General features: G+C 39.4%; 1 protein-coding gene across 2 annotated transcripts; it reads left to right on the forward strand.

Annotated features, from left to right (window-relative positions):
- The first annotated feature begins 6,033 nt into the window (after window positions 1-6,033).
- Window positions 6,034-15,279, forward strand: LOC130409994 (uncharacterized). Of its 2 annotated transcripts, XM_056734290.1 has the most exons (4): window positions 6,034-6,189; window positions 6,279-12,039; window positions 13,056-13,114; window positions 14,985-15,279. In XM_056734290.1, the coding sequence occupies exon 2, from the start codon at window positions 9,111-9,113 to the stop codon at window positions 10,827-10,829; it is 1,719 nt and encodes a 572-aa protein (XP_056590268.1). In that variant the 5' UTR covers window positions 6,034-6,189; window positions 6,279-9,110; the 3' UTR covers window positions 10,830-12,039; window positions 13,056-13,114; window positions 14,985-15,279. The 2 variants fall into 2 exon arrangements, with proteins under 2 accessions (XP_056590268.1, XP_056590267.1); XM_056734289.1 differs by lacking the exon at window positions 14,985-15,279 and having other exon boundaries at window positions 13,056-14,041.
- The last annotated feature ends 1,870 nt before the right edge of the window (window positions 15,280-17,149 follow it).

Genomic DNA, 17,149 nt, shown 5'->3' on the forward strand with positions numbered 1-17,149 from the left:
GCAGATCATTTTCTTACATTGCTCCTAACAAACCAAACCAGTTATGTTATGCCATGTATTCCGCCAATGAGATTTGGTTAAACACACAAGATAATGAACCAAATATGTTAATTGTTCCCTGGGAATTTATGACACGCCTCGTCAATTACCACACGCAGTACCTTGATGAATGCGGTGAATGAGGGTGTGATATGTGGTAAAGGTTTTGTAAGACCTTAAACACCAAGAATTTAGTCAGGCCGAACACGCCAGGCCCATAGGTCAGACGCGAAATACCAAGGATTTAGTGAGAGCCATCATGTACACGAAGTCGGGGCGGTAAGCACCCATAGCTCACTACACATTGGGACACTGTTTTTCTGTGACGTGACAACTATTTCTTATCAACAATATGCAGAACCGACATTTCTACTTTGTTTTTTTAATATTGGTTAAAGTACATAATTAAAAACACTTATATTACTTTGTTACATATCATTAAATAAGTGTTCTACTGTTTAGCGTTCTAAGTTTGATCGTCATATAGACAACTTCAAAAATTTAGTTTTTGATTGATCTCCCGTAAGGGAACATATGCTGCGTCCCAATTCACCTACTACACTATGCCCTTAACATTTGTAATGCTTTTGTTATGTAAAAGTATATCCATTAGTGCGCAGCAAAATAAGATGCATACACTGGGACACACTTATGTGAAAGGGAAGTGCCTTCTGTTCCCTAGACGACACTGTGATTGATAACAGTCACAATAATCAATATACAGCCCTTCTTTAAATTTCAGTATGTATTTAATCATCCTTTAATATTTAATGTTTTCTGTATACTTACATTTATAAATTCAGTAAAGCATAATTTATTTCATTTTATTAATGCAGTATAGCATCACTAAACTCGCGGTGAGTTCTGGGTAATATCAGTCGTTTGACTTACTGCACTTAGAACTTTCAATAGAAAACATTAGACCATCCAGGTAGATTAATAGAACTCATTTCAGCATACTATGAATTGAGAAATACTCATTCTAATTTCAAAAACTCTTTAGGACTGATAGTATGCGAATAGGGACTCAGATAGTGAGAGCATCAATATTCACTGGTTTTTGAGTTGCATTGTGGGAAGTTTGAGGGAGCAAATGTTTTACTGCACCGGAAGACACTCGCAAATGGGACAGTCTTTAAAATGCAGACTCTCTGATCAGTGCCCGGACTACTGAACAACAGAACTGATTTCGTAGCGCATACGTCTTCAACCCTGTTTCTGAGTACCCACTGTCCTGCACATTTTGTTATCAAACTGCTTCAGCATACCTGACGTGTAATTTTCAGGTGATCCTGAAGAGCTTGATGAGCTGGTTCGGGTGTGTTTGATAAGAGTTGAGCTAAACCAGGGGTGCATTCCAGTCCAAATTGTTACGCAGTGTCTTTTTACACTTGAGGACAAATAGCCCATCTTGTTGGCAGAGACTATTGGCACAAGCTCCGCCCACCAATATGTGATTGGAATTGAGAAAGTGTAAGAACAACATCATTTCAAAAAGCGACTCCAGTGGGATAAGGTGTTAAGTCTGTATAGCTTTGACCAGCACTGAAAACGCTCTTTTACCTTTTCTACCACATTTCTATTACATTACAGATCATGTTGTGTTTTGAAATTCGAGGAGGAAGAACCCAATTGAAGACAGCAGGAAGAAACTTTAATAACAGAACAAAACGGTAAACAAAAACCCACATTGGGGAAAAGCAGGGCAGGATAGAAATAATAAATGACAGGTTCACAGGAACTAGACTAACTATACTTAAAGTGACAAAGACTTAATACAACACTTGACAAGATGACAATAGACTAACATAAATCTACACTTAATTGTGGAAATCTCAAAGGCTCGAATCGGACACAGACAACAGGACATGGAACAAAACAAACTAGCACGGGACAGCAGAAACGAGGGCTTATATGGTGGGGGGGAAAAAAACAGGATAATTAAGGTAACAGGTGTATGGGATGAAACACTGATGGGAAAGTAACAAGGAAACGAGATGGCGGGAAACGAAGACGCGGACCGGAGAGAGAGAATAGCAAGCCGATAGGCTCACTATCTCTCCCTCCACACACAACCTAAGGCTATGCCATGACTCCGCCGAAAGACCAAGAATAGACATGAAATGATGGCGGAATCATTATGTTGTTTGAGGTCAAGCTATGACGTTTGTGTGATTTTTACATTCAAAAACATTTTCCAACAAAAAGCTATTTTCTACACTGCTTTTGAGGTCAGCTCTGCAAACGCTCGGTTTTAATGGGCGTTTGCCATTGAAGACTTTATAAGTAAACGCCCACCGCTTTGATTAAATAGCAGTTTGTGTAGTTGGAGGCTTCTGTGAATATGATTGGAGACGTAATGGCTCGAGGAACAAATATGTTCTCTCAGCTACTCCGTCTGAATACATGGCTGCAAAAAACCTGCAACCTGCAACAACAAGGACTGAACTTCATTGACAACTTCAATCTCTTCTGAAGTCAAAGACTACTTTTTCCAACAGGTGGCCTCCACCCAAACAAACTCGGTCCAAGAGTGCTAAAGTACAATATCCTCTTGTCCCTCAATCACATATTAGCAGAGTGTGCCAGTCCACTCCCTAATGGCACACATACACCTGGCCTCAGTGACCCACCTCAGCAGGTGGATGGACATTTGGATAACACCACTCAGGCTGTACCCTGCCCAGTGACATCACATCAGTTGGACGATGACGAAGACTCAACGACCAAGGATGTTTCTGTGGATAACAACCAAGAGAGCCAAAACAACGTACTTCAGACTTCAGAAACATCAGACTCACAGCCCCTCTCACTACACACTCTACAAGTGGACTAAACAAGACTGCAAAGAGCACTGGTAACTGATATGAATTGGGTCCCCGCTATGATAACAGCAACAATCTCAAATATTTACAGAACAAGTGTGATCCCAGTGTTCCTTTCATGTTCCCTGTATCTGTCCTGATAAGTAAGCAAAAACTAAGGCCCTTTCCAGTCATATGGCAAACCTATCTAATCTACTGCCTATTAGATCATCACTCTGAGAATGACAGACGTAAAAAACATAACAGTTACTATGAAATTAACACTTTTAAACATCCATTCACTAAAAAACAAATCCTTTTTGATTAATGACCTCATCACCAGCAACAATCTGAACTTCATGTTTCTAAATGAAACTTGGTCAGATAATAGTTGTAGTACAATCCTCAATGAATCTGCCCCCCCCTCAAACTTTACTTATATAAATGTTTGTAGAGCTATTAGGAGAGATGGAGGAACAGCTGCTCTATGTAAAGATCTCTTTCAATGCAAACAAGTGTTATCAGGTCCTTTGAATACTTGAGTATTGTCTTAACGCACCACACATTCTCTTTACAATTATTTACAGACCTCCTAAGTACTCCCCAGTCTTTGTTGATGACTTGCTATCAGCTATTTCTAAGACAGAAACACTGCAAATCAACTTTTAAACGTTTTAAACACTTTTGGTCTGATCAAGCAAGGCACGGTCCAACACACAATCGTGAACACACTCTGGATCTCTGCATTAGCAAAGGTCTAAATATTTCATCCACTTTTATTAGAGATGTGGCACTGTCTGATCATTTCTGTTCTTTCTTTGATATATCAATCAGTCCTGCCACTGAAGATAGACTTGTCTCTGTAAAAAGGAGGTTCATAAAGGAGAACACCAGTGAGCTGTTTATGAATGCTATGTTTTTTTCACCACATATATCTGCAGACTCTATGGATGTTCTCCTCGATTGCTCATGGATCATGACAGAACCTCATGTTTTATGTGGAGAAAATGTGGCTTTTCTCCATATACATGCTGCCCCTTGGCAAAATTATTAGAAAACATGGAATTAGCTTCCACTGTTATGCAGATGACACTCAGCTATATATCTCATCAAAACCAGATGATTCCTTTAAGCTATCCAAACTGGCAGAGTGCATCGAGGACATAAAACATTGGATGACTAGTAATTTCCTCCTTTTAAACTCTAGCATAACAGAAATTTTACTTATAGCACCAAAATCAAGTAAACAGAATATCTCCAATTACAGCCTGCAAATTGAAAGCTGTACTGTTACTCCAACAAATACAGTTAAAGACCTAGGCGTTATATTAGACGGCAACCTGTCATTTAAAAATCACATCTCAAATACCTTAGAAATGTTGCCAAATTACGAAATAGTTTATGTGTTGCAGGCGCAGAAAAGCTTATTCATGCATTTGTGACCTCACGGCTTGACTATTGTAATGCTCTACTTAGTGGTTGTCCTGTATCATCAATAAACAAACTACAGTTAGTTCAGAATGCAGCTGCCAGAGTTCTTACTAGGTCAAGAAAATACGAATAACCCCAGTTTTATCATCGCTTCACTGGCTACCCATTAAGCATCGTATTGATTTTAAAATTCTTTTAATTACTTACAAAGCCTTGAACGGTTTAGCACCTACTTACTTAACCGAGCTTTTCTCACGTTACAACCCATCACGCTCTCTAAGATCTCAAAATTTAGGACTTTTGACAACACCTAGAATAACAAAATCCACCAAAGGGGGACGAGCTTTCTCATACGTAGCACCTAAACTCTGGAATAGCCTTCCTGATACTATTCGTCAGATACACAGACTGACTGACCATCCCAGCTCCATCTAAGGCAATTCCACCACCAGCCAAGAGAAATATGACCATCGGACCATCCCAGCTCAGACCACTACATCCCCAACCAAGAGCAAAGACGGACTATTTGTCTTATTAATGCTGAAGTTACAATATTTGGTATTAAATGCTAAACTTAAATCACATGTCACCAGTTTGAGTGCAGCTATGACACGTCAGAGGGGATCTGGCCCTCCCGGTTGAGCCTGGTTTCTCCGAGGTTTTTTTCTCCATTAATCAATCATTGGAGTTTGGGTTCCTCGCCACAGCAGGGCAGTGTTGGCCTGCTCACCGGGAGACTGCATTCATTCATTATTTATTTATTTATTTAGAAATTAGATATTATTTATTAGAATGATCTTACTCGTTCTATAAACACCATGCACTGTGCTGTGTTTTAACTTTTCTGTTTTTCCTGTTTGCCCCTGTAAAGCTGCTTTGAAACAATACACATTGTGAAAAGCGCTATATAAATAAACTTGAATTGAATTGAATTGAATTTTTATTTAATCCAAAGAAAATACAGCTATTTTTTGTTAGTGTAAAAACTATATCGCTAAGAAATGCTGCTATTTTTTAGTTATTGTAAATAGTATCTATTGCTATTTACACATAGTACAAATAGCCGGTGCCAAATTTGTATGCCCTTCCATTGCAAACGTCACTCAGTTTCGTTGACTCAGTTGTGTATTTAATGTTGCACGAGCGCCCACTATTGGATGGAACTTGTGAATAAGGTTTAAATAGAACACACTAAGCCCTTGACCACTTGGTATTCACTTTGAAGCTGAATTATTAAATAAACCCATATTCACTTATAAATTTGTTTTATGCACCTTTCTAAAAACATGTCAGTTGTTGTAGAAATATAGGAAACAATGTTTCTGTATAATCTATTGGAGAAACATAACAAAATCTGTTTCTGCGTCTGCCAAATGACTAAATGTAAAATAATCAAACACGCACTTCAAAATGTTGGTGGGGAAGTTCTTAGGTAAGTTTGCGACGGCGTGTCTAAGAGTAAAGTGGAATGCACCCCTGGCTGGACAGTGGGTCCCTAGGAGCATGTTGACCTGTCTATTGAGTTATTTTCCATTAGTAGCGTTAGTAAGGATTCCTATAAGATGAAATCTATTATTTGTCTCACAGTCAATGTTTATTCACTTAATATTCGGAGAATAAATGCTTGAAACAAAAACTGTTTCATTCTTGCTGTTACCTTCTGTAAATGCAACGGTATTTTGAATATATTTTAAATACTCATGTACTTTTATTTTGACATGCCGAAAACCAGAAGTAAGCCCCGTAACCAAAGCGCAGGAACCAAGCGCACATGTAGCGGGTCATGCTAGTTTAATTCTTTATACTCCCTGCTTTGTGGTGTTTGTTTCAACTGCGTATAAGTTGAAGTATATTTGACTTTGAAGATTTCTTCTGGGAAATAAATCTGCCGTTGGTTGAGAAGCAGGCTAAAGTGGTCAGTAATACTCCATATTCTTTATTGTTATTTATGTAATGTTTGCAATATTTGATGTTGTCTTTTATTTCGTTTACTTGAACTTTTAGTTCTACGGTGTTAAAGTGTTTATAAACATCTGTGTATGGAACCGGAGTCTCGCATTCAATCGATGGGCGGAATAGTAGAACACTTCTGCATCGGTAAGGGCTCTGAGCGGACGAATACGGGCTAGCTGCGACCGCGTGCGGTAAAGGAGAGGTCACCTTGTGAATGATCGTGTGAATCGAAAGGGGCAAGTGGACATGGCTACACAAGCAAGCACGTCGAAAGGAGTGTTTCGAAAGTAGCGCAAGTACTGCCATAATAGCACACGGACGTTTCATTTGTGTTTTTTCCCCTTAAAGCAGCAGTCGTCATTATTTTGTTCTGCAGTTGATTATCTAGTAGGAAACAAAGAAACTAAGCAGATAAGTAAATTAACCATTCTCCCAGTTGAATCTAAGAAGTTCTAAGCTAAATTCAAAGTTTTGTTCTTACAAGTAAGTTTTCAAATTTAAACTCTAACGAATTCTCACTTTGTTAATTGCCTTTTATTTCTCATTTATTGAAGTGTGTTATTATAAGACTGTAGTGTTTGATGTACAATATTCAAAGGTTAAGCTAAGGGAATCAAAGAGATTTAGTTTTACATTTCATTCTATTTTATATTTGCACACATTAGAGAACAGAATACAGTTTATTCAAATATATCACACTTAAAACTCTGCATTTAATATGTCACACTCAAAGGAAACACTTTTCTTCCTACTGAAGAGGTCACTCATGGAGACCTGATGATCTGCTTGATGAGATTGTAAATGCAATCAATACCGTCCAAGTTGACATGGACATTACTTACCTCAAAATAAGAGCCATTTCAACTCCTGAACCTGACATTCGGAGAATGATTGACACATGCCAGGCATTTACTAGGATTGCAAATACAAATGTTCAACATTTCCGCAGTGGTGATGATTCACAAATCATAACTTGGCCATGATGTTCAATCAGTGTTTGAAAGCACAGTGTCTAGTGTTTCCTCCATTCAATCCGCTAAGTCAAAGGTTCCTTCCCAAGTATCCAGACACTCTTCTATCCTGTCCCTTAATGCAAAACAAGCAGCAGCTGAAGTTGTGGCTACGCAAGAAGTGATGAAGATAACAAATACACAACATCAACAGAGAGAAGAAATTCAAAGACTTGAGGTGGAAGATCAAATCTTGAAGGCTGAAAGAGAAGCTATAGAAAAGTAAATTGAAGCAGAGAGTGCTAAAAAAAGAGCTCAGTTCATAGCAGAAAGTGCTGATAGAAAAATGAAGCTGGAAGGAAAAAAGAGAGAAGTACAACGTCTAGAAGAACTTAAAGGATATGTTGCGGCTCAAGCAAGACTTCAGGTTTATTCAGAATCTGTCGTTCCTCCACTTGCACTTAACCCTTTAATGGATCAATTTTTTCCCTCTCAAGCACCAGTCTCACAAGCTCTACTTGCGCGCCAAGCCCAGTCAAGTCCACCACCCTCATGAGGTCACAGCCACTAAAACCCCTCTCCCATATCCCTCCATGTACACCTCATGTTCTGTTCCACAGCCAACCACTCAAGCCTTTTTAACCTCTCATGAAGCTTCCAATGACCTTTTGAGAACTTGCTGAAGCAATCACAGCTAATCGAGTTCCAATCCCAGAACCTGAAGTTTTCAAAGGAGATCCTCTCAAGTACAATGATTGGAAGCTTTCCTTCTTTACTCTGATTGAGCGAAAGAACCTGCTAGCTCAAGAAAAGCTCTTCTTTCTACGCAAGTACGTTGGTGGCTCAGCCAAGAAAGCTATTGAAGGCCCTTTCGTTGTAGGAGCAGAAACAGCTTATCGTGCTGCCAGGGACATACTTGAAGACCGATTTGGTTATTCATTCATAGTTGCCAAGTCATACCGTGACAAGATACATGCATGGCATAAAATTGCCCCCAAGGATAGCGAAAATCTACGTGAGTTTGTTGATTTTCTGAGCAGTGTGGAATCAGCCATGCCATATGTTCAAGGTCTACAAACTCTCAACGACTGTGTGGAAAACCAAAGGATTACTTTCAAGCTCCCGGATTGGTTGAGCTCACGCTGGAATAGAGAAGCAACAATCTATCAGGATGGACACAAAATGTTCCCGGACTTTAGATATTTTGTAAGATTTCTCAATATGGAGGCTCGTATTGCATGCAACCCCATCATTTTACATTTACATTTTAGGCATTTGGCTGACGCTTTTATCCAAAGCGACTTACATTGCTTTATCCTATACATTTTACATAGGCATATGCAATCCCCTGGGATCGAACCCACAACCTTGCGTTGCTCTTACCACTGAGCTACAGGAAAGCTGTAGCTCATCATTATATGCTGTGAAGTCAACTGACCAAAAAAGATCAAAGCCAACAGAACGAGAACAGTCTAAGTATCAACAAAATAAAAACTTTAGTGCTAAGACTTTCACCACTAATAAAATTGAGAAGACAAGCAGCACATGCATGTTTTGCAAGAAGAAAGGCCATACTCTCCATAGGTGTCTCAAGATTAGGTAAAAACCAGTTGAAGAAAGAGTTAAGTTTGTACAACTGGAGAAATTGTGTTTTGGCTGCCTTAGGACAGGCCATAACTCCAGAGCTTGTACATCCAGGAGTGTGTGTGACTTATGTGGAAAACATCACCCTACTTGCCTACATCAAGATCGTGGGAAGACAGACCAAGAACAAGCTGTAAGAATAAAACAAGAAAGGCCAAATGAAAACGGAGGACACAACAACCAACAGTCTGAATCAATTGAAATACAGCAAGCTACCTCTAACAGAGTTGTTCAAGAGAAAAGCAGCACTCACACTTCATCTATTGTTCCAGTCTATGTCTCCACGGCAATGGAACCAGACAAGGAAGTTTTAGTATATGCGTTACTTGATAGTCAGAGCGACACAACCTTCATCCTGAAGGATGCAGCTGTTACATTGGGTGCCAAGAAAGAGTCAGTAAAACTTAAAGTGTCCACGATAACATCAAAAACAAAAGTGGTGAATAGCCAAAGGTTGCAAGGACTACAGGTAAGAGGCATCAGCTCTGACACTAAAATCAAACTCCCAACAATTTATACCAGAGACTACATACCAGCAAACAGATCCCATATACCCACAAGAACTGCCGCAAAGTCCTGGCCTCACTTAGAACATTTGGCAGATGAAATGTCTCCTGAGCTTGATTGTGAAGTGGGATTGTTAATCGGCTATAACTCTCCACAAGCCTTACTTCCCAGAGATGTCATCTCGGGCAATGAAAACCAGTCATATGCACAAAGGTCTGTGTTGGGTTGGAGCATTATCGGCTACAGCAGCACTGAAGTTGATTATGATCAGGAGGATGAAATCGGAGTGAGCCACCGTATCATCATAAAGAAGGTTCAGCCAGCTACCAAGCCCTTTACTGAGCTCAAGTCTGAGGTACATTTTGTTTATAGAACTCAAGTCAAGGAAATGATCACTCCAGCAGACAGACTCAAGGTCTTTGAGGCAGATTTTACTGAGAAGTTCAGTAAAGAAGTTCTAATATCACAAGAAGATATTAAGTTCTTGGTGAAGCTGAAAGAAGGAATCAAGCAAAAGCCAAATGGACATTACAAAATGCCATTGCCTTTTAAGGAAGAGAAACCAAGCCTGCCAAACAACAAAGTGTGTGCAGAACATCAACTCAGATGTCTGGGAAAACGTCTTAAGAAAGATAATCAATATCACAAGGATTATGTGGCTTTTATGGAGGACATCATAGCAAGAGGTGATGCTGAAAAGGTTCCAGAGTCAGAGGTAACCGATCGGACCACTTGGTATATCCCTCACCATGGAGTTTACCATCCTCAAAAGCCAGGAAAGATTTGCTTGGTATTTGATTGCTCGGCTAAGTTTCAGAATACATCGCTGAATGAGCATCTACTCACCGGGCCAGACCTTACAAATACCCTTGTAGGGGTCTTGTGTCACTTCCGCAAAGGAAGAGTAGCCATCATGTGTGATGTAGAGCGGATGTTCCATCAATTTCATGTCGCATCAAGTGACCAAGACTATCTCAGATTCCTGTGGTGGGAAAGAGGCGATATGGAAGCTCCAGCTTCAGTGTTCCGCATGAAGGTTCACTTGTTCGGTGCTGCATCGTCACCTGGATGCGCAAACTTTGGACTCAAACACCTGGCTGCAGAAGGTGAAGGCAAGTTTAGTCAAGCTACAGTGAGGTTTATTCAGCGCAACTTTTATGTTGATGATGGATTAACAAGTTTGGACAGTGAAGAAGAAGCTATCGAGCTTTTTAGAGAGGCAAGAGACCTCTGCAACACCGGTAAACTCGATTTACACAAATTCATTACCAGTAACAAGAAGGTGCTTGCCACAATCCCAAAGCAAGAACTTGCAGAAGTAGCAGCTGACCTGGACATGGCCTTGGGTGAGCACAAGATGGAGCGGGCTCTCGGGGTCCAATGGTGCATTAGCTCAGATAAGTTTCAGTTCAACGTGAGGGTAAAAGATCATCCTTTCACCAGAAGAGGAGTATTGTCAACAGTGGCCTCAATTCGCAGTCGTGGCCACAAGGTCGAGTGACCTGCTAAGGAGAGAAATGGAGATTGAAAATCTACAGGAATACTTTTGGACCGATTCCAAGGTCGTCCTTGGTTACATTAACAATAATGAACGGCGATTTCATGTATTCGTAGCCAATCGGATCCAGCAGATCAAATTGACCACAGAACCAAGTCAATGGCAATATGTTTGCTCAGAAAATAACCCGGCTGACCATGCCTCTCGCGGACTCATGGCAAAGGAGCTTGTAGAGTCTAACTGGTTTACGGGACCTCGTTTCTTTTGGCAAAGGGACCTCCCTAAGGAACAAGAGTTTAAGGTGAGAGAACTCAATGAAGATGACCCAGAAATCAAAAGAGCACAAGTTCACACAACTGAAGCAAATGAGGAAATGTCCCTATTAGACCGACTTCAGAAGTTTTCAGACTGGAACAGAGTCGTAAGAGCCATAGCAAGACTTAAGCGTCTTGCAAAGGAGGTGTAAGGTCTTAAAACAAGATCCAATGAAGTTACGACACTTAGAATGGAGGCTGAACAATTCATAATCCATGCTGTGACGGCTCAGTGAGTGGTTGTGTTGTTCACGAGTTACAGGTTGATTGCTGGAGGGCGTGGCTTTACACCTGACCGTAATCACGGCACTTTAAAAGACACATAGCGTGTAGAGACCAGGGAGAGAAAAGGAGAGAGTGTTACTCGCTGGTGTTGCTGCTCATTGAGGCTACCGGAAAGCTGACGGGATGCGTGGGTTACGGGAGACGCACAGCCTCGATGGAGTCATCATGATGTGATCCGGTTCTCCTATGTTTTGATTTGGACCTTTAGTTGTTTATATTTGGTTGAACTGATATCATTTGAACTTGCTATTTACATTTACATGCTGACATACATTTACACTGATCACTTGACATTTCACATTTCTTATTTACGTTAAATAAATCTTATGATTTAAGCAGTGGTTATGTGGCGTCTCCCTTTCTTTGTTGTGATCTAAGAATTAGATTGTAACAAATGGGGGCTCGTCTTAAAAAGTAATTCGATGACAACAAATGAGAGTGTTTTATAAGTTAAATATGGTTTAGCTTATTTGGTTTATTGGCTGCTCGGTTGGATGTTTATGTGAAAAAGTAGATCCTTGTTTATTCACATTGTTTTGGAGAGGCACGTAAAAGCTTTGTTTAAATTATGTTTGGATAGGTCGCGTGAGTTTGAAGGCAGTTGCCATTTGATGGTAAGTGCATTTGTTAATCATTTGAAAGGGTGCAGATGAAGCTTTATTCACTTCTCTCCATTAGGTATTAGCAACGCTTTGCGCTGATTTTGTTATTTTGCCTTTTTTATTTTTGTGCAGGCTTTTGGGGGTGAAGCACACCGCCGTGGCTACGGATTGGGCTGTACTGCTCAGTTCGGAACAGGCGGTATTTTGGTGTTTAAAGTCGCTTTACTCTTGAAAGCTGCATGAAGATTAGGCATAGAATAGTTAAGTGGGTTGATAGGCAGGGTAGAGGGAGAGTGAGTGAATGAGTGGTTATCTGTGGCTTACTAATATTTTTTTTTATGCAATTACTTTAAGTCAAGAGAGTAACAAGTTTAAGAGTAAAAAATGACATCCGTTGTAGAATTTGTTAAAGCGCCATCGGAGGATGCGTTATATTTGTTTGTAATGCAACAATTGTGGGAACTTGTAGAGCATTATAAAATTGCTGTTGTGGATAAACGAATTAAGAAAAATGAACTTCTATTGTGAGAGATTGGCGAATTGAAAATGATTTTTTTGATCGTTTCCACAGGAAAAAAAACACGAGGGTAAAATAAACAGTTCTGTGGATATTTTTTCAGGATTATCTTTCGAACAGAAAAAAGAAATTTTGCAAATGCAACAGAGTCATGATAAAGAATTGGTAAAGGAAACTAAACAGTATGAGTTTGAGATTGAGAAATTAAGAACAGATAATTCACACCGACAATGCGAAATTGAATTTGAACAAAAAAATTAGAGGCTCAAAAATCAGCTCGGGAGTTTGAGCTGCAGGCGGAGTGTTAGAAACTGATCAGGGAGGGTACACTGTCCCCAGAGGGTGGGGAAAAGTTTAAATTATCTGGCAGTTTTGATTTGGCCAGTAATTTAAGACTGATTCCTAAATTCAATGAACATGACCCTGATGTTTTTTTCTCCTTATTTGAGACCATAGCTGAAGAAGGAAATTGGCCCAATGCTGTCCGAGTTATTATGATACAAACTGTAAGGCAAAGCACAGGAGGCATATGCAGCGCTTGCAATGGAGGACCGAAGAGATTATGATAAGGTAAAAGTGACTATCCTAAAAGCTTATGAGTTATTTCCTGAGGCATTTTAGGAACTGGAGAAAAGGTGACCGGCAAACCCATTCTGAGGTGGTAATAGAACTTGTTTCGCTCTTTGATCGTTGGTGTATTGCTTCTGATGTTACAAATTTTGAGAAGTTACGTGACCTAATTATTTTGGAGCAATTTAAGAACATTGTGCCTGACTATGTTGCTTAATATATCAATGAAAAGAAGCCATGTGATTCGCGTGAATTTGCAGTCTTGGCAGATGACTACATATTGACACATAAAAATGCATACAAAGACCAATCAGGGCGTCACAGTGGTAACTTCAGTGAAAATAGGGGTGCATCAAAGAAGTTTGAACAAGCTTATGCTTCAAAATTTGAGGAAAATGGTCGTGGAAAAGATGACCGAGATTTAGTATGCAATTACTGTTTCAATATTGGACATTGGAAAAATAAGTGTCCTGTTTTGGCTGCAAAGTTGAAATTTAGTCAAAGGAATAAGTCCAATGTGAATAGTAATCCTGCACTAAAAAAAATGTTATGTTGAATTTACTTAATTTTTTTCATTGAGGGGTTGCACAAAATAAATTTATCTAAACCCAGATATATTTTTTAAATTGAGTGTAATCATATTTTATAAGTGGATTGTATTTATATTTTATGAGTGGATTGTACTTATATTTTTTAAATTGGTTTTACTAATTTCGTTCAGTAATTTCAGAATAATTATATTCATAATTTCGGCTAAATTATTTTGAGTAGAATTTATTTATTTTATTTCCCTACACTAAATTTGTCCAATCAGATCAATTCACATATTTCATTTATATTATAGACATTTGGCAGTCTTTTGGAAGGAGACTTACATTGCTTTATCCTTTACATTTTCGATTGGTGTTTGCTGTCGCCTGCTTTCGAACCCGCATCCTTGCAGTTTTCTAATGCAGCGCTCTTACCACTGAGCTACAGGAACAGTTATGGCTCAGTCAGTTTTTCAATCTCTTATTGTATCAAGAGTGGCTGTATACATATTTGTATATGCAGGAGAACTTTGGAGGAAAGCCTTTTATCACCCATTTTCAAGAGCACAACATATACAAATAACAAAATATACCAGTACTATATTAACTAAACATAAACTACATTTATCAGGAGGGTGTAGTGCAGTGGTTCTGAACTCTGGCCCGCTAAATCCATTTGCCTTCCCAGTTTAGCCACAGGTATGCGATAAAACAACTGAACAAGCTAATCAGCGTATTTAGAAATATATGTGTTCAACTGAATGCGGCGCTGCGCAAATCTATCAGCGTATGAGATCCAAGGACTGTCTCCTTGGCGTCTTCAGAACAAAATGTGTCTGCACATGGAAATTAAATTAAACATATTTTTTTCTAATTACTTTTAATTGAATGAAATTGACTTGTTTTAAACAAGTGCAGTGAATTTCAAAATTACTAATAAAAAATATGTAGGATTAACTAACGAATTAAAATCAGTGAAATTAACCAGATAAAAACATGTTACATTTACAAGGGGTCAGAATCATTTTTTTCAGTGTGTTTTAATAACTGAGACTACAGGAATCAATGATTTTGCAGGCAGTTCCGTTGCAGGAAGTAGGAGATTCAGTGGGAAAGTCAAGAGCTGAAAGCGAAAAACATTTTGGACCATTTATTAGGCAGGGTTTTGTTTCTTTGGTCAATTCTAAAGATAAAGTCCCAGTTAAGATTTTGAGAGATACCAGGGCTTCGGAATCTTTTATTCTTGAATCAGTCCTGCCATTTTCTGATACATCAAGTGAAAAGAGGAATGTTTTAATCATGGGAATTGGACTACAAACTCTTTCTGTTCCATTGCACAGAATAAACCTGACTTCGGAGTTGGTCTGTGGGGAAGTAACCCTGGGAGTGCGTCCATCATTGCCAGTGGATGGTGTTATGGTTATACTTGGGAATAATTTAGCTGGAGGTAGGGTATGGCGAGATGTAATTCCACCGCCTGTGGTAGTGCCCATTCCATTGATTAAAAAATCTGATGTACTAAAGCAAGAATTCCCTGAGGTATTTTTAGTATGTGCTGTAACTCGTTCGAAGAGTCATGAGACATCTTGTGAGAAGGCGTCAAAGTGTGTTGTGCCTGGTTTGTCTACTCTTTGTCCTATTTCTCATAGGGAGTTGGTGACTGCACAACAGAATGATCCTGGGTTACAGCAATTGTTTGAAGATGTTGTTCCAGCCCAGGAGGTAAGAAGTGCTGTCAGTGGATATTTTATCCAAGATGATATTCTCTTGAGGAAATATATTCCCTATAAGGAAGGTTTGATGGAGGAATCGATCATTTAAGTAGTGGTGCCAAAGCAATTTAGAGAGGTGGTAATGCGAATTGCACATGGTGAAGTGGCGGGTCATTTAGGAGTAAACAAAACGTATAACCGAGTTTTGCGACAGTTCTATTGGCCATGTTTGAAAAAAGATATTTCGGCCTTCATTAAAACGTGCCATACATGTCAGTTAACAGGGAAGCCGAATCAATATTTGAAACCAGTGCCTCTGTGTCCCATAGCTGTGACAAGCAAGCCTTTTGAGCATCTAATAATTGACTGCGTGGGTCCGTTACCTAGGTCTAAATCAGGTAATGCCTATTTGCTGACTGTGATGTGTCAGGCAACTCGATACCCGGCAGCTTATCCAGAAGAATCACCACTAAAGCAGTCGTGAAAGCTCTAACTCAATTCATCTCCATTTTTGGGATACCCAAGATCATTCAGAGCGACAGAGGGACTAATTTCACTTCGCGCATGTTTGCTGACATTTTGAGAGTGCTTATGGTGAAACACCATAAATCGAGCGCATATCATCCTCAAAGCCAAGGGGCGCTTGAACATTTTCATCAAACATTGAAAGCATTATTACGCGCTTACTGTGTTGAGTTGAACCGTGATTGGTAGGAAGGTTTACCCTGGTTATTACTTGCGGCTAGAGAGGTACAACAAGAGAGTTTGGGTTTTAGCCCAAATGATCTAGTTTTCGGTCACAGTGTACGTGGTCCTCTTTCTGTTTTGCGGGAGGGATTGGGTGAAGATGATCCTCCTCAAAATTTGTTGGCATATGTAAATGGTTTTCGTAGACGTTTGCTTTTAGCTGGAATGAGTGCTCAGAAAAATCTTCTGGGAGCACAGAGAAAAATTAAGAAACACTTTGACAAACATACAGAAGGCGTTGGTTTTGTTACCTTCATCTGGCTCTCCTTTTTGTGCACTATTTACTGGTCCTTACACTGTCCTTCCTAAAATCACTGACCAAAATTTTCAAGTTGAAACTCCAGATCGGCGAAAAGCTAAATAGAGTTTTCATGTAAATTTACTTAAGCCTTATCACTCTCGTAATTCTGACAATCAACTGGTGAATCCAGCTGTCACTGTTACTAATGTCTCTCTTGATAATTCTCAAACTTTTTCTTTAGAAGGAGGGGAGGATGTGATTGTCCCTGGAGACTGTGTTTTGATTCCACGGTTAAAGAATTCTGAGACCCTTCAGAATTTAGATTCTTTGTTTTCGCACTTATCGGAGTTCCAAAAGGCAGAATTGACAGAGTTGGTGTTTGATTTTCCTAGTTTGTTTGCAGATGTGCCCACCCGTACACATCTGATCCAGCATGATGTGGATGTGGGAGAGGCGCGGCCTATTCGTCAGCGTTTTTACAGGTTGGCTGAGGCATGTCTTGCAGTTAACTAGCGAGAGAGAGAGCGAGAAAGTTAAATATAATTCCCATTTTCACAGTTTCAACAAAATAAATATAAAAGTGATTGACATATAAACTTGCGCATTAACGCGTGAAGCAATTTTCTCCCACGCCAACTCTCTTTCTTTTGCTGCTGCGGCTGTGTTGGTCTTTTTTCTAAATATGTGACCCTGGATCACAAAACCAGTCTTAAGTAGCACTGGTACATTTTTAGTAAAAGACAAAAAATACATTGCATGGGTCAAAGTTATCAATTTTTATTTTATGCTAAAAATCAGTAGTATA

Source organism: Triplophysa dalaica, chromosome 21 (genome assembly GCF_015846415.1).
Source record: "Triplophysa dalaica isolate WHDGS20190420 chromosome 21, ASM1584641v1, whole genome shotgun sequence".
Classification (NCBI taxonomy): domain Eukaryota; kingdom Metazoa; phylum Chordata; class Actinopteri; order Cypriniformes; family Nemacheilidae; genus Triplophysa; species Triplophysa dalaica.

Excerpts from the sequence above, each read along its gene's own strand:
- LOC130409994 (XM_056734290.1), top strand. The coding sequence starts at position 9,111 with ATGGAACCAGACAAGGAAGTTTTAGTATATGCGTTACTTGATAGTCAG.